Raw genomic sequence first — 16,179 nt, 5'->3', positions numbered from 1 at the left:
ACAGACAGAGCTCTCCAGCCTGCATGGCTCTCACAGTTTATTTCTGTCTAGCTGGGGCTGTGCTCCTGGCGGCTCCAGGGATCCCATCAGGTGCTCTCCTCCCCGGGCTGGGGGCAGTCCAGCCAGTACTGGGCGATGGAGCGGGGGTAGCGCGGCCGCACCAGGTCCACGCGCTTGGTGCGCAGGTTGGCACGGTAGTACTTGTCTGGGGAAGGGGACATGGCCATCAGGACTGTCCCCAGCTCCCACTGCACCCCAGAGCCATTGCAGAGAGAGAGGAGCCCTCCCCATGCCCCGGCAGCCCTGGTCCTGCATCATTCCCAGACCCTGCCAGACCAGACTCACCTCCTACAAAGAAGTAAACACTCTGGAGCATCTCACACGTGGAGCCCGACAGCCCATCCGTTTCAACACCTGCTGAGTCGGGGTCATTGTGCAGCCAGCTCCAGAATCCCAAATTCAGCGAGCGGTGGTGGTTGTACCTCTTGCGCTGACGGCGAGACTTCCTCCTGCGGGGCTCCTGGGAGGCCACGTAGATGCGGCCGGCCATGGCAGCGTCCAGCCGGCTGGGCACCCCCCGCCAGTCCCGGCTGATGTACCACGGGCCGTTCGCCCCGGCTGGGAAAGGAGCAGAGGGTGAGCGAGAGGGCCAGCAGTGTGTGGGGTGAGCTGAGCCCACCCCACAGACAGCACCCAGTACCTGAAAGATCCCAGCCTGGATGGGATGTGTGACAGTGACACAGGCCAGGCTGAGCCAGGAGTGGTCCCCCACCCCCTTGGCTGGGATCAGCTGTGTGCTGCTGAGCCCCCTTCTCCTCCTCTCTTTCATTCTCCCTGCCCAGGGCTGGGGATTTCCCGTGGTATCTCCAGCTCCAGTGATAATAAACAGTCCCCAGCAGTGACACTGTGGTGTGAGGTGGTTGGTGATGGGGATTTGGGATGCAGTGGGAGGTGCATGGCCTGGGCAGGATGTGATGGCTCATCCTGCCTGCCCTTGCTTCCAGGCATCGCTCCCTCCTCCCTGGGTGTCTGCATGCCTTGTGCCCTGTCAGTGCCCACTGCTGGGACCCTCCAGCCCTTCCCCGGGGCTGGCCCAGCCCTTACGCATCCTGCCACCAAAGAGGATCTGGAAAACATCCTCCCAGCTGTCCCGGTTCATGAAGGCGTAGTGCTTGAACACCGTGGAGGGGGAGGACTTCTCGCAGTCGGCCTGCGTGGGCTGCTGGGCAAAGTCGTAGGACCAGTAGTACTTGTCTAGGAGAGGATGAGCAGGGCGTTAGTGGGGACAGGCACTGAGGGGTGCCTAGCCTGTGCCCAGTGGTGCCAGGCTCTGCCAGGAGCAGGGGCTGCCCCCTTACCCTTGAAGAAATAGACTCTCTCATTGCCGTGGTAGCTGTGGGCAGGGAGGGCGAAGGCTGCGTCCACGTTGTTGGGAATGCCCTCAAAGCCCTCGGAGATGTCCCGTGGGTACCCAGGGTCCAGGGCTCCGTCATCAAAGCGCCAGTACTGGGTGCCCTGAGGGGTGGGGGACAGAGAGGGGTTACAGGTGCAACATCCCCCAGCCACAGGTCTGCCAGGAGGAGGGAGTGGATGCCGGGGAGCCCCATCACGGGGCTGTGGTTGCTTGGGGTCCCGGAACAACCACAGGGATTTGGGGTCTCTGGCAACCACGGTGTGTATGGGTGTATGGGAGGTGCCAGAAGGGGATATAGGGTGGGTTGAGGTGCTGTGCTGACCACCCTGGGAGTACCCCCAGCCCTGCAGCCCACCTTGAAGAGGTAAGTCTTGCCCTGGCAGTTGATGCGTGTGAAGGCTGCATCGATGGGGCCCTCGATGCCCCAGACGTCACTGATGAGCTTGGGGTAGCCAGGCCTCACACTGGTCTTGTCCAGCTCATAGAAGTACTTCCCTGGGGAGAGAGGAGACGTAGGGGAAGTGCGAGGGACTGCAGACACAGCACAGGGTGCCAGCACAGCAGCATGTCCCACGTGTCCCACAAAGTACCTCGAAAAGCGTAAAGGGAACCATTCTTCAGGTCAGTGAAGGCATCAAAAGGTTTCCCGCTGCACAGCTCTTCAGGCTCCTCAGACACTTCTGGGGTGGTGCTGGGCACCTCTGTCAGTGTCTCCTCGGGGTTTGGCTTGCTCTCTGGGGTGGTCTCCACCAGCACTGGGGCTGTGGGCAGCTCTGTGGGGTCTGCCACGGGCACCTCTTCCGTGACAAAGTCGACGGTGAGGTTGTAGTCCAGGTAGTCGTCCTCCGGCAAGGCAAAGACATCTCCCCGGGTCACTGCAGGAGGGAGCAGGTTGGTTCCCAGTGGGTCTGGGTGCAGGAGATGTTCCCTCCCAGGCAATAGAGATTTACAGAATCATGGAGTCAATAAGGCTGAAAGAGACCTCTAAGATCATAAAGTCCAATTTAACCCAGCACTGCCAACCATGTCCCCAAGTGCCACAAGTACACTTTTTTTAGAACACTTCCACAGGATGGTGACTCCACCTGGGCAGCCTATTCCAATGCCTGAACACCCTTTCAGAGAAGACGTTTTTCCTACTAACCAATCTATCCAATTAGTGAGATCCCACGCTCCAGATGGCAATGACCCAGCTTCCAAAAACCCCTGTGCTGCAGCAAATCCTGATGCTGACTTCACCCCGCAGACACAGGTGGGTGCAGAGCTGACCCAGCACAGACCCCAGGGTGTGGAGTACCCACAGCCACCCCGTTCCCCCTGTGCCCTGGCCAGGAGGGTGGCCATGGGGACAGTACCTTTGGCTTTGCAGACAGTGGAGTAGTCGCTGCAGCAGCTCTGGTAGTACACACAGAGGGTGTCACACTGGCACTTGTGGCCTGCATCGAAGCCTTCTTCACAGCGGCCCTCGCAGGAGTCTGCAAAAGCCACCCCACAGCTCAGGAGGGGTAATATGGAGTGGGGCAGTGGGGCCCATGTCTCCCCTCCTAGCCCAGCCCCACGGAGAAAAACAAACTTGGGGATGTTCTGGTTGGGGGTACCCCATCCCTTCATGGTCAACTCCATCACCAGGGGCTACAGCAGCTCCTTGCCCTGCTCCCACTCAGGTCCTGCTGGGATGGGAGCCATGGGTTGGGCTGTGCCATGCTCCCAGTTCTGTGCTGGCAGCCCAGCCGTGGGTGGGCAGGGATTTGCCAAGGCACCATTGACCCCCATGTGCTGCCCACTTGCTTTCTCCCCATCCTGCAGGGTACAGCCAATGTGGCCATGGCCACCATCCACTCCGTTCCCACCCTGCCCAGGCTGTCCAGCCCCTCCACCAGCCCAGGAATCACTCTTTCTCCATCCCCAAAGCACCTGGTCAGGGGTTGGCTGGCTAAATCTCACCTTCTGCAGCACGGGTGGTGGCAAGCAGGGCCAGCAGGAGGGCAGGGAAGAGCAGCCTCATCCTGGGTGTCCCTCCTGTGACTGTGCAGGCTGGAGCACAGCGCAGCCCCAGCATCCAGTGTTTGCTCAGCCTGCCCCGGCGGGAGAAAGCAAACAGCCCAAGGTCGGAACAGGGGAAAGGGGCAGAGATGATCTCCCACCCAGCTTCCCCCACAGTCCACGCTGAGCTGGGTGTTGTCTGCAGGGGGACAGGGCTGCCACGAGTGCCAGCAGCTCCTCCCCAGCCCCGGTGCAGGTTGGGCACTGTTCAGAGACTGGGGAGGGACAGCAGAAAGACAGTCAGGAACCATCTTGAGGTCCTGCCACACTTATTTCATAACATACCTCATGGTGTAAAAGCAACCAGCTGTTTCCCAGTCTGGTCTTAGAAAAGACAAAAACCCAAATCAGATGGGATGGAGGAGCAATGCTCAGAAGACAAAGGGAAAAGCCCCAGGCTTATGCTTGCCCAAAATATCACCATTTTGGAGGGCTTATTCTTGGGATTTCAGCTTTCTCAATGTCAAGGCTGGGAAGAGACCTGGGGAGCTCCAAGGCAGGGTGGCTCAGGATGGGGCAGGTGCCACCTCTGTGGTGGGGACCAGAGGCCAGAGGTGAGCGGCCGGGGGCAGGAGCCCTCAGTACTTTCACTGCAGAAGGCAAACAAAAGCCTGTGTATTTTGCTCCCGTCATTCCCTTTCCAACCAATCTTTCAGTTACTAATTAATGTCGACTCAGCTCTTTTGGCAGCTCCTGATAACTCTGGGATGTTTATTTAATCGGGGCAAGGAGCAAACGCACACGAAGCTGCAGCAATCCTGATTCTTCTGCTTCTGCTGGGACAGGAGCTCCAAGGGATCTGTCCCAGCCCTTGGGAAGGAGTGGTGCAGCTTTGGGCCTTAAGTGATGCAAGATTTGGGGTGAGAGAAACCAGAGCAGGGTGTCCACTGCTCCAGGGGTCTTTCCACTGCCAGCTGAGACACAGGCAGTTCCTGGCATCATCTGCTCCTGGCATCTTGCTGGAAATAGCTTTATTTGGTTTTGAGACAAGCATTTCCACCTGGAAGCCCTGAGGAGCTGAGGACAGCTACCAGACATCGGCTTTTGGGGCAGAACTTCTGCAGCCCTCACCCCACTCCTTGTCCCCTGGCCTCAGCTATGGCAGGGCTGACATTGTCCCCAAGTGCCAGCACCAGCCCAGTGCTTAACCAGTGCTGAACCGGTCCTGTGGGACAACAGCCCTGCGAGGGTTCAGGCTTGCAGGAGGCTCTGGGGAAGAAGGGCAGGGCATTGTCTGAGCTGCTTTGGCTGATCAGCTAAGGCAAAGCTCCCTCCTGCTGCTCCAGGCTCCCAACCACCAGCCACAGATCCATGAAAGCTCAGCGAGCCCTTCCCTGCCAGGAGCAGATCCCAGGAAAGGGGTTGGTTGGATAAGGGGGCCCCGGGGAGCTCCTGCAGCCAAGGGCTGAGCAGATCCAGTGAGGAAAACTCGGGAAATGGGGCTGATCCCCCAGGACAAGGCTGGGAACCGCTGCAGTTCCAGAGCCCAGGCTGCTGGGTCTGAAATCTCTCCCAAAAAGCAAAGCAAAGCAAAACTAAAAGCAAAACAAAAGCTCAGTTCTCTGGGTTAGTCAGGACAAGCCAAAGGGAATGGTTTGAATTCTGCTGCCCCCGGGCAGAAACCCTCTGCTGCTCTACACTGCAACAGCCCTTATGGTTACCCCTGATTAATAATAATTAATTAATAATAATTAATAATAATTTATCAGGAAATTCCTTACTGGTTCTGTGCCGAGCTTCTCCCGCAGTTTTGCGCTGCTCGGGGTGCCTCGTTCGCCGTCTGTGGATGATGTCCCGTTCCTCTGTCTGTCCCTTCGTAGTGGGTTCAGAGGGGATTAAGAGCGACTCTGTCACATCCAAACATCAACTAGAATTTAAGTCTCAGGCTGACCTGGCAGCAACCTGGTTTTGGAGTCAAGGACTTAAGCTGCTCCTCCCAGCACATCCGAGAAATGCCCAAAGCATTTAAGCATTTCTGCCCTGAGCACGTCTGGCCTGGAAAAAGAAAACAAAAGAGGCCCAGGCTGCCTCTGTTCTTTCTTTTATCATGCAAATCCAGAGCCCACCCAGAAGAGCTGCTCTGAATTTCCACCAAGCAATGGGTATTTGCCCCCTGCTGATACCAAAGGGTTCAAAACACCGTGCCAGGGTGGTCACAGCCTCACCGTGACCACCACGGTGCCTGGTGCCCTTTACCTCCACCCTGTGCCCCCTCGCTGGTCACAGAGGGTCCTGAAGAGGTGTCCTTCAAAATCCTCGGACACAGTGGGGGATGTGGGACAGCAGGACAAGCCCCAGCTCAGGCTGGACAGGGAGGGCTAGAAATAGAATGGTTTGGGTTGAAAATGAAAAATTGTCTAGCTCCAAATCCTGTCACGTTCCACTCTCCCAGGTTGCTCCAAGCCCTGTTAACCTGGCCTTGGACACTTTCAGCGTCGGGACATTCACAGCTTCCCTGAACAAGTACTCCACAAGTAAAAATGTTATCTTAGTATCTAATCTAAATCTCTCATATTTTATTTTAAAACGGCTCTCTTTTGTCCTATCGTGTAAAAAGTCACTTCCTCTTTTTCTAATGAGCCCTATTTGAGCACTGAAAGGCCACAATCACAGAAACACAAAATTTAGGTTGGAAAAGCCCTCTGAGACCGATTCGGCACTGCCGAACCATGTCCCCAAGTGCCACATCCACGCTTCTGTTAAACCATTCCGGGGCTGGTGGCAGGAGGGTTCTGGGGGCATCTGCAGCGGGAGGGGGCTGCACTGCCGGGACCCAGCCCCTCCTTGGAGAGGCGGCGCCTGCTCTCAATGACATCAGCCGCGGGGACCGGGATGCTGAGCCCGGCTCGGGGAAGGCGGATCCCGCTCCGCTTGCAGCTCCGCATCCCGGCGGGGCAGAGGGGGCAGCGGGACTCATCCCCCGTGCGGTGCCCCGGCAGGAGCGGGGCTCCCCGCGGGATGCCGCGGTAGCCGCCGCCGATGCTCGCCCTGCTGCTGTCGCTGCACGCCCTGGGCCGGTCCCTGGCCATGGAGCGGCTGGCGGTGCCCGAGTGTGTGAGCCGGGCCGGCGGCTGGGCGGGCGGGGGCAGCCCCCGGGAGCACGGCGGGGTGTCCCCCGGGGTGGGCAGCGAGGCACGGGAGGCGCTGGAGCGGGTCCTGCCCGTCCTCCGCCGGGCCATCGCCCACGCCGCGCAGGCGGCCACGGCCGAGGGGCTGCGGGCGGCCCTGTCCGAGGTGTTCCGGCTGGTGGAGGAGGCCTGGGCCATGCCCGCCGTGGGGAGGGACGTGGCCAAGGTGCTGTGCGATGTGATCCGCCTCGAGGGAGGCCTGGACCTGCTGCTCAACCTGCTCTACACCGCCGAGCTGGAGACCAAGTGCCAGGCAGGAAAACTCCTGGAGCAGATCCTGGTGGCAGAAAACCGGTGAGTCTGCAAAGAGCCCCTCAGCCTCACCCGGCCGGGCACAGCCCAACCCTGCACGCTTTGGGTTCAAAGGGACCTTAAAGGCCTCATCCCAACCCCAGGCACGCTTCGGGTTCCAAGGGACTATAACGGCCTCATCCCAACCCCGGGCAAAGGGACCTTAAAGGCCTCATCCCAAACCGGGCACACTTCGGGTTCCAAGGGACCTTAAAGGCCTCATCCCAACCCCGGGCAAAGGGACCTTAAAGGCCTCATCCCAACCCCAGGCACGCTTCGGGTTCCAAAGGACCTTAAAAGCCTCATCCCAACCCCGAGCACGCTTCGGGTTCCAAGGGACCTTAAAGGCCTCATCCCAACCCCGGGCAAAGGGACCTTAAAGGCCTCATCCCAACCCCAGGCACGCTTCGGGTTCAAAGGGACCTTAAAGGTCTCATCCCAACCCCCTGCCCACGCAGGGACACCTTCCACAGACCAGGTTGCTTCAAGTCAATCCGACCTGGCCTTGACCTACCTTTACCCATCCTCACACCTCCACAAATTTCCCTGCTGTGAGCGTCCTCTGCTGCACAAACCCGCCTGGTTCCCACCACATCCCCCCACAGCAGTGCTTGTGCTCAGAGTCCCTGGCTCCTGTCCAGGCAATGACCATGGCCTGCTCCCTTCCCCCATATCTGGAGGGGGGAGGACCAGCCCCAGCCCAGGGATGCTGGTGAGGACCGGGGTGTCCTCCTGAGCCCCCCTCAGCCAGGTGGAGCTGAGTCAGTTTGGCTCATCCCACCCAAAGGCCAAGACGTGACCCCCCTTTGGTCGTAACTGCAGCATGAGGAGGACAAAGCCACTTCCCAGAGCCTTCCTGCTGCTGCCCAGGGCTGGGATGAAGCCACAAGGAGGTGTCAAATGGTCAACAGCCCTCAGCCCCTAGTTCAGGTGCATGTGCTGCTGCCCAGCACAGGTGAGAGGTGTTGGGATGTCCCTGTCAGAGCATGGGCACGGTGGGTGGCAGTGTGTGCCTGAGTCTGTGTGTGAGTACAAAGGTGCATGTGCACACCTGACACGTCTGAATCACAGCACCCACACACAGCTCACCCTTCCAACACCCCAAATGCACTCTGCCACCTCTGCTCTCCCTCAGAGCACCCCAACCCAACCCCAGCCAGGGCTCTGGAGAGTATGTGGAGGGAGCCTGGCCCAACTTTCTGGGGGATGTCTCTTGCTGGAAGGTTGTGGACTCACAGCCTGAGCCTCACTTCATGCGCTGGCAAGAAAAAAAAGCGGCAGCTAAATCAGGAAAGCCCATTAGGGTGGAATTTAATCCCAGGAAGCATCACTGGCACAGTCTGAATTCAGTACTCAGCTCCTTAGCAAAAGAAAGCATTTGCTGGAGTTGTTTCTGCTCCAGGAGCAGTTGATGGGCCAGGGTCTTGGAGCAGCCATGGCACTCCAGCCCCTCTCTTCCCACAACTTCTGAGCCATGGCAGGGAGGTGTGGGGCTCCCCTTTGGGTCCAGGCCTCTCACTTGCACAACTCCCCAGTCTGTGCACAGCAGCAGAGGTGTTTAACTGGGAGCTGGACAGGTCCTGGCTCCATCTGCAGCTGCAGGGAGTCGGGGACCTGTGTTTGTCATCCAGCTCCATGGCTGAGTCCGGGCTCGGAGCCAGACCAGGCTGAGGGCTTTTTTTTTTTTTCCCCCCCGGGCTCTTCACAACATTTCCTGTCAAACCCACCCCAAGGTCAGTGAGAGCCCTGTGTGTCACAGGCTTCCCAGAAAAGTTCTTCCTGCCTGCCAGCACAGAGGCTGGCGTGCCATCACCCCACCACGGCTGGGGACTGAGCGTGCCACTGCCCTCCTGAGCAGCAGGGCACGGGGCAGCAGTGCCAGTGCTGCCTCACTAACAGAGCAGCTCCAGCACGGCACCAAATGGCCACTGCTGAGGGTGGAGCTGCCACTTGCCCCAGGAAAGCTCATGGGAGCACAGCCAAGAGCTCATCTCGGAGGGTGGTAAGGTCTTGGCACAGTTTGCTCTTAGAAGCTGTGGCTGCTCCATCCCTCAAAGTGTCCAAGGTCAGGTTGGACAGGGCTTGGAGCAACCTGGTCTGGTGGAAGGTGTCCCTGCCCATGGCAGGGGCTTGGGCCTGGATGAGTTTTCAGGTCCCTTCCAACCCAAATCATTCGATGACCCTGATTTTCCCCTTCCTCACTGCATTTCAAGGCACTGCTCCATTCAGGTGTCATTTTAAGCACAGGCCTCCCAAGATCAGCCATGGCCAAGCAGCAGCTGGTGGCCCTTGGCCACTCACCCCAGGTTATTGCTGTCCTCTTCCAGAAGAGTGCAGGGTGAGAAAGTAAAGAGCTTCCCTCCAGCTGCCATCCCAGGACAGACAGACCCCCAGACATGTGGACACGGCTGCTTGGCTGCTCAGCCAGGTGTGAAAGCCCTGTGCTGACAGCACTGACAGCAATGCTTAGGCAGCAAACAAGTTTCACTCCCAAACACAAAACAGCTCCACACCACAGCAATGCTGGCCCAGCAGATCCATTTCCAGCCTGTCATTAACCCACCCTGCCTGTTATTGCTGTGAAGATCCTACCTCGAGCATGAGAGCATCCAGTGAGGGGGTCCTGGGCTGTGCACCCCATCACAAATTCTTCCATCAGACCCACACAGGCTCCTCCAACACCAGCCTGCTGCATCTTGCTGCATTGCATATCTGGGAGCTGTGTCCTACAGGGAAACATCTCTGTCCTGGGATAAATGTCACCAAGGCACAGGCCACACCAGTCACTGTTGTCACTCCTTGCACGTCCATCTGCCCCTCCTCCCCATCTCCTTCCCACAGGGACCGCATCGCTCGGATCGGTTTGGGCGTAATCCTGAACTTAGCCAAGGAGCGGGACATCCCCCAGCTGGCTCAGAGTGTCTCTGGGATCCTGGAGCACATGTTCAAACACACGGAGGAGACCTGCTTCCAGCTGATCTCCGACGGGGGCCTGGACACCATCCTGTACTGGTGCCGCTGGACGGACCCCGCCGTGCTGCGCCACTGCGCCATGGCCTTGGCCAACTGCGCCATGTACGGGGGCCAGGCCAACCAGCGCCTGATGATCGAGAAGAAGGCGGCAGAGTGGCTTTTCCCCCTGGCCTTCTCCAAAGATGATGAGCTGATCCGGCTGCACGCCTGCCTGGCCATCACGGTGCTGGCCACCAACAAGGAGATCGAGAAGGAGGTGGAGCGCTCGGGGACGCTGGCGCTGGTGGAGCCCTTCATCGCCTCGCTGGACCCCGAGCAGTTCGCCCGGGAGATGCTGGGCAGCAGTGACAACATCCAGGGGAGGACGGCGCAGGACCTGCAGCGCCTCGTGCCCCTGCTGGACAGCTCCCGGCTGGAGGCCCAGTGCATCGCCGCCTTCTACCTCTGCACCGAGGCTGCCATCAAAGCCAGGCAGAAGAAAACACAGGTAAAGGGTAGGTTGGCCTGGAGGAAGGTGATGACAAAGGGAAGGGGTGCCACAGCTGCATCTCGGTGTCTTTTGCTCGCCAAACACCTTGGTTCTCACCTGGCCTGGCACAGATTGTTGGGAAGAGGATGAGGGGAAGCAAAGTGATGTCTCTTCCCTTTGTGTCCACAGATTTTCGGTGAGATCGGGGCTACACAGAGCCTGAAGAGGATTGTGTGCTACTCCACCAGCAGTACCACCTCCTCCCTGGCCAAAAAGGTGCTGCGTATGATTGGGGAGGAGGTCCCTCGGCGCATCCTGCCCACGGTTCCCAACTGGAAGTCCTGTGAGGTGCAGACATGGCTGCAGCAGATCGGATTCAACAAATACTGCCAGAGATTCCTGGTAGGGCTCTGGGCTGGGGGAGGGACACATGGATGGACACTTCTGTCCCATCTTGCAGCAGATGTGCAAGCATCTCACCCAACTTTTCCTGGGACCTTTCCAGCCTGGATTTCTCTTGGCAGGATCACCAGGTGGATGGGGACATTCTCCTGAGGCTGACAGAGCAGGAGCTGCAGAAGGATTTGGGGATGGACTCCAGCATCACCCGGAAAAGGTAGGACCACCACCAGGACTCCCTCAGGGCCATCACCACAGTGGCAGAGCCAGGGACAAGGTCTCTGCCTTTCCCTTCTTGCAAAACCAGGAACAGAGATCCTCCAAATGTAAAACCTGGACTGCCAGGGCTTTTCCACTGCACCCTTCGCAGTCACAGAGAGATTTCTGTAGTGGCACCACTGCATAGCAGAGGTGTGGGCGGGGCAAAGACCACCTATGGCACAGGGCAGGTGGGATCCTTCCCAAAAGATAGGAACTTACCCTTAGCTGAGCTGCTCACACCTCGGTGTCCCGAGGACCAGCACTCCCATGCAGCTGTTCCTCTGTTTGCTGTTTTTGGAGCTCATCATTCACCCCAGCATGGAGCTGCACTCCCTCCTGAGCAGGTAAAATGTTGAAATCCAAAATGCAGGGAACTCCCAGAACTCTGGGCTTGTAAGTCAAAGCTTAGAATTAAACATAGAATTTGATTTGAGACATTGGAAAAAGCTTCCAAACTTAGGTGCTAGAAGTGAGAATGTGGATTTATAGTTGAAAGGAGGGACACGTTAAGTTAAGAAGAGGAAAGTTTACAGGTTTAGAATTTAAGATATAGAAAAAATAAAAGTAGCTACAAAGATAAACAAGAAGTTTAGAATGTAGTAGTGTAGGCTTGTGTGTTATAAAATAATTGGTTAAGAAAACCTGCATTGTACCATGAGTCCACAAGACAAAACATTTAAGGATTAAGTCAAAAGCATAAATATCCTTGTTAGCAGTGTTTTATTGGTTAATAAACCCTTAAAAATCTTGTAACTAGAAGTCTCATGACCTTCTGAACCCTGTGGTAAAGATGTGAGCCAAACTCACCCTTCCTACCTATGCAGAAGATAAGAAAAATAAACCACATCACCTAAAGCAACCTAGAGGTCCCATCTCCATCTCACTCAGAACTCCTTCAAGAATCCCCTCTGTAAAAGACGCGGTGCCACGCATCTCTGAGTGCTGCCTGGTGCTTTGTTCATCCCTCCACCAGGTTTTTCCGGGAGCTGACGGAGCTCAAGACCTTCGCCAACTACTCCACCTGTGACCGCAGCAACCTGGCCGACTGGCTGGGGGGCATCGACCCCAAATTCCGGCAGTACACCTACAACCTGCTCACCTGCGGCATCGACCGCAACTTCCTGCACCGCGTGACGGAGCAGCAGCTGCAGGAGGACTGTCACATCCACACCGGCTTCCACCGCGTCCGCATCCTCACCGCGGCCAGGGGTGCGGCTCCCAGCAGGAGGGAAGGGGCTGGAGCGGTCTTTGGGATGAGCTGCCGGGTGGTTTTTAACTTGTGGTGGTTGTTTTGTGCTGTCTAGAAACGCTGCACTCCCCCATCACGCTGCAAACCACGTCCGACGGGACCGACGTGTTCATCAGCTACCGGAGGAGCACCGGCTCGCAGCTGGCCAGGTGAGCCCTACAGGGAATGGAGAAGCCCAGAGGGAAGGAGGGTGGTCAGCTGTGGGAAAAGTGTGGAATGGGGAGGAAGGAAAGGCTGCCAAAACTGCAGAGCAAATGGCGACAGCACACGTGAGAAGCTGCTCAGTGGACAGGCCAATTCCTGTCACCGCCACCTTGGCACTGAGTGACCCTTTCCTCACGCTCCTTGGGCTGTAGGGGATCACAGCTGGCAGCCAGCCTCAGCTCCCTGTGTTCTCTGCACGTGCCCAGGCAGTTGGGCCGGAGCTGGCATCTCATTCTCTGCTCCTCTGTCTCACCATGTCTCAGCCAACATGGTGAGACAGCAAATGACACCTCTCCTCATGGTGCTGTCCCCTGTTGCCACCAGCCTGCTGAAGGTCCACCTGCAGCTCCATGGCTTCAGCGTGTTCATCGACGTGGAGAAGCTGGAGGCAGGGAAGTTTGAAGATAAGCTGATCCAGAGCGTCCTGGGTGCCCGGAATTTTGTGCTGGTGCTCTCACCAAAAGCACTGGATAAATGCATGGAGGATCCCGAGTGCAAGGACTGGGTACACAAGGTAAGAGACGCCTCCAGGTGGGACCTCTGTGGACATTGGGGTGGGAGGGAGCTGGTGAGGGGCTGATACAGGCCATGAGCACCTGCATGTTCTGTTCCTGCAGGAGATTGTGACAGCCCTGAACTCTGGGAAGAACATTGTACCTGTTACAGACCATTTTGAGTGGCCAGACCCAGAAACACTTCCCAAGGACATGAGGGCTGTCCTGAAATTTAATGGTATCATGTAAGTAAAAATAACCTGTGCCATGGGGTTCCTTGACACCTGAGGAGAACAACTTGCATAACGAGTAGCAAAGAACCCAAGGACATTGGGACAAACAGACGAGGGTGGCAGAACAGGTCAAAGGGACACTGAGTCACTCCAGGTGCTGCAGAGCTTGCAAGGAGCAAAGGTTCCCACCACATCCCTGCTGCTGGTGTTGTGCTGGGGCTGCTGGGAGGGCACCCATCCTCAGGCAGGAGTGATGCTGGCAGGTTTTACAGCTCACCTGGCTTTCTTTCCCCCCCTGCTTTCCCTTTGTGCATCCCAGCCTGGCAGGGTGTTCTGCAGCATCCGTGGGGAAAAGGGAGCTCTTAGAGAGCTGGGGAGGAGGAAAGGGGTCTCTGGCTCCTGGCCCAGATGAACTGAGCTATCCTCTGGCAGCCCACACACAGCAGAAAAATCAAACATCACATTTTTCCCCTCAATACAGGTGGTCCCACGAGTACCAGGAGGCCACGATTGACAAAATCATCCGCTTTCTCCAGGGACGCTCCTCCCGGGACTCCTCGGCTGGCTCGGAGAACGGGCTGGACTGTCTGCACTCCCTGGGGCAGAGCTAGAACCAGGACAGCAGCCTCAGAGACTCCCAGGTGACCCCTTTTTTTTGAGGGGGTTCCAAATTTATCCCTCCTGACTTTTTCCTATCTTTGAGAGAAAACCTGTGGCTCTTTCTCCCTCCTCTCCCCCCAAATACAAGCCCCTGGCCCCCAGGGCCAGCACTCAGGCCGGGGGAGCCAAGGCAGGCTGGACTCTGGGATGGATTCTGTGTCTCCCACGTCCTCCTGTGGGGTGGCAGGACCTGCACGGGGTGTGAGGGAGACTGGCACCATCCAGACCCCCACAAGCAGCTGCAGCTTCCCCCAGAAACACGTCCAAAGAGGGAGAATCTTTGGAGGACTGAAAATCGGAGAAGTGTTGAGAATCCATCATAAGAGGACACAACTGAGAGGAAGGTGAGGTTCTGCCATGTGCCCCAGGAATATCCTTGTGGTCAGAAACTGAGAGCAGGAAAGGGCAAATAAAAACTAAGCCCTAACAAAATCTTTGTGTTTGGGAAAGATAACCCACAGGGGCCTTCTGAAGTGCTTTATCTTTCCAGCAATGTCCCTTTATCACAAGAGCTCCTTCCCTCCTCAAAAGACTTCCACCTCCCAGTGCTGCAAAACCTCTGTGTGCTCTTGACTCTAGCACTGGAAATTTGGGGTTAGGCCACATGAAGTTTCTGCAGGATCTCTGCAAAAAGTGCTTTTCAAATACCCTCCTTCCCTCCATCTGAAGTCTCAGCTTCAGCACTTTATCAGGTCTGTATTTTCAGGGCACTGGAGGCTGGATTGTGACCCTGAAAAACTTGAAATCCATGCAGGGAAGATGCTAATTGCTGTGTTTGTGGAGTAATTCTACACTGTGGCTGTATTTTTTCCTGCTCCACAGCTGTATTTATCCTGCTCCTGTGGTCTGTGCCTTCAGCAGGAGCTGGTGAATCTCTCTGCTGACCACCACACCCCCACAGCCCTGGCTGAGCTCTGGGGTTGTCCCTGCTCACTGCTGGATGCAATTCCAAGTACCTCTTCTCAACACCCACTGGGGCTTTTTGCAGCTCCTCACATTAAAATATAAAGAAAAAACAGAGTTTTTGCAAAGGTCTGGCAAAGGATGCTCCAGGACCATCAGTGCCTGCTGCCAACACTGCTGGTGAGGAACCATGGACATTCCTGACACAAATCCCTGTATTCCACACTCCAGGCTGCTGAATCACCTTGCACTAGCAACAGGCTCCTCTTCCAATCCCTGCTTGAGAAAAACCTCAACCTTTCCAGGAGGTAACAAGGAGTCTCAGCCACCCTGTCCTCCTCCTGGCTCTCCCTGGAGCCCTGCTTTAACTGTCAGGAACACACTTCCTTCTTTTGGCTTGGATCCATGAACAGTTCAGGGAAAAAAAAAAAAAAAAAGTTAATTTTGGTGCTTTATGGATAGCTCTTATCAGCTCACAGTTAATGGCATCTTTGCTCTCCAGTGAAAGGTTAATAGCCATATTTGCCCAGCATTCATCAGAATCAGAATCCAGCTAATCTCCAGGATAAATAACAAGAAGGCAGCAGATGAGCCCAAAGGTGAATCTGCCCAAGGATAAAATCCTCTTGTGAGCTGCTTCAGGGAAAAGCCTTCAGTAACTGAACAACAAGGCCTCCATGGCCATGGAAGGAGTCCCACACAAACAGTCCTAAGGATTTTCCTCCCTGCAATAACAGCTGGTGAGATGATTGTGTCGTTTCCCAGGAGCTCTGTAGCAATCAGCCTCCTCACCCAGCTCTCAGTGTGGAGATTTACTTGCTCTCCACAGCTCAGGTGTCTCACCTGACACGAGATCCCATCTCCTGCTCCAGCTGCCCAGACTGTGACTCCTCCCGTTTCCCCATCATTATCTTCACCTTAATGAACTTGCCCTGCTTCTGGCAAGGCATCCCATCCCCAGCCCCTTCCAGCTGGAGCAGACCCAAGGAAATAAATTCCTCTGTCCTCACCCTCCCTCATTCCTTTGCTCTGCCATGTCAATAGTGCTTGGAGTTATTCAGTCAGGCATTATTAATAAATCTGGTTTTTACTCTAAATCCCTTCCCCTTTGTCTGTATCACATGTTTCTCTCCCTGCAGGCTTTTCACACTTGTTTTCCCTTGGCACCATGAAGGGTGACATTCCCAAGCACCATTCCCTCACTTCCCACTCACCTTTGCATGGACTGATGCACTGCACCCCCAGAGAGACTCTGCCTGCTGTCACCAGCCATGGCTCCACTGTTGCAACTCTTGGAGGATGGCCTAGAAAAACTTTGGTTTAATTTTTTTAATAAGGCATAATAGCTGCCATTGAATCTGTCCCCATGCAGAGCCAGGTTTCACCTCACTGCACAACACTGCTTGAATTGCTTCAATTCACAATCAGTTCAGCCACAAACATCTACTGCAACATTCA

At 56.3% G+C, this 16,179-nt stretch overlaps 2 protein-coding genes across 3 annotated transcripts; one reads left to right on the top strand and one right to left on the bottom strand.

Moving 5' to 3' along the window:
• Positions 1–13: 13 nt before the first annotated feature.
• Positions 14–5,449, bottom strand: VTN (vitronectin). The gene is made up of 9 exons (XM_002197704.7): positions 5,179–5,449; positions 3,359–3,489; positions 2,770–2,889; positions 2,005–2,289; positions 1,770–1,909; positions 1,359–1,515; positions 1,105–1,254; positions 346–618; positions 14–205 (listed from the first exon to the last, which is right to left on the bottom strand). The coding sequence occupies exons 2-9, from the start codon at positions 3,471–3,473 to the stop codon at positions 87–89; spliced, it is 1,359 nt and encodes a 452-aa protein (XP_002197740.5). The 5' UTR covers positions 3,474–3,489; positions 5,179–5,449; the 3' UTR covers positions 14–86.
• An 850-nt stretch (positions 5,450–6,299) lies between these two features.
• SARM1 (sterile alpha and TIR motif containing 1) lies at positions 6,300–15,818 on the top strand. Of its 2 annotated transcripts, XM_072937239.1 has the most exons (10): positions 6,300–6,879; positions 9,718–10,336; positions 10,508–10,720; positions 10,843–10,934; positions 11,952–12,187; positions 12,283–12,376; positions 12,756–12,945; positions 13,049–13,170; positions 13,695–13,799; positions 14,525–15,818. In XM_072937239.1, the coding sequence occupies exons 1-10, from the start codon at positions 6,437–6,439 to the stop codon at positions 14,544–14,546; spliced, it is 2,136 nt and encodes a 711-aa protein (XP_072793340.1). In that variant the 5' UTR covers positions 6,300–6,436; the 3' UTR covers positions 14,547–15,818. The 2 variants fall into 2 exon arrangements, with proteins under 2 accessions (XP_072793340.1, XP_030143933.4); XM_030288073.4 differs by having other exon boundaries at positions 6,303–6,879; positions 13,640–15,818.
• Positions 15,819–16,179: the final 361 nt, after the last annotated feature.

The sequence above is a fragment of the Taeniopygia guttata genome, chromosome 19 (assembly GCF_048771995.1).
Source record: "Taeniopygia guttata chromosome 19, bTaeGut7.mat, whole genome shotgun sequence".
Classification (NCBI taxonomy): Eukaryota; Metazoa; Chordata; class Aves; order Passeriformes; family Estrildidae; genus Taeniopygia; species Taeniopygia guttata.
The sequence above is the reverse complement of the archived record's forward strand: the minus strand, read 5'-3'. Positions and strand labels throughout refer to the sequence as shown.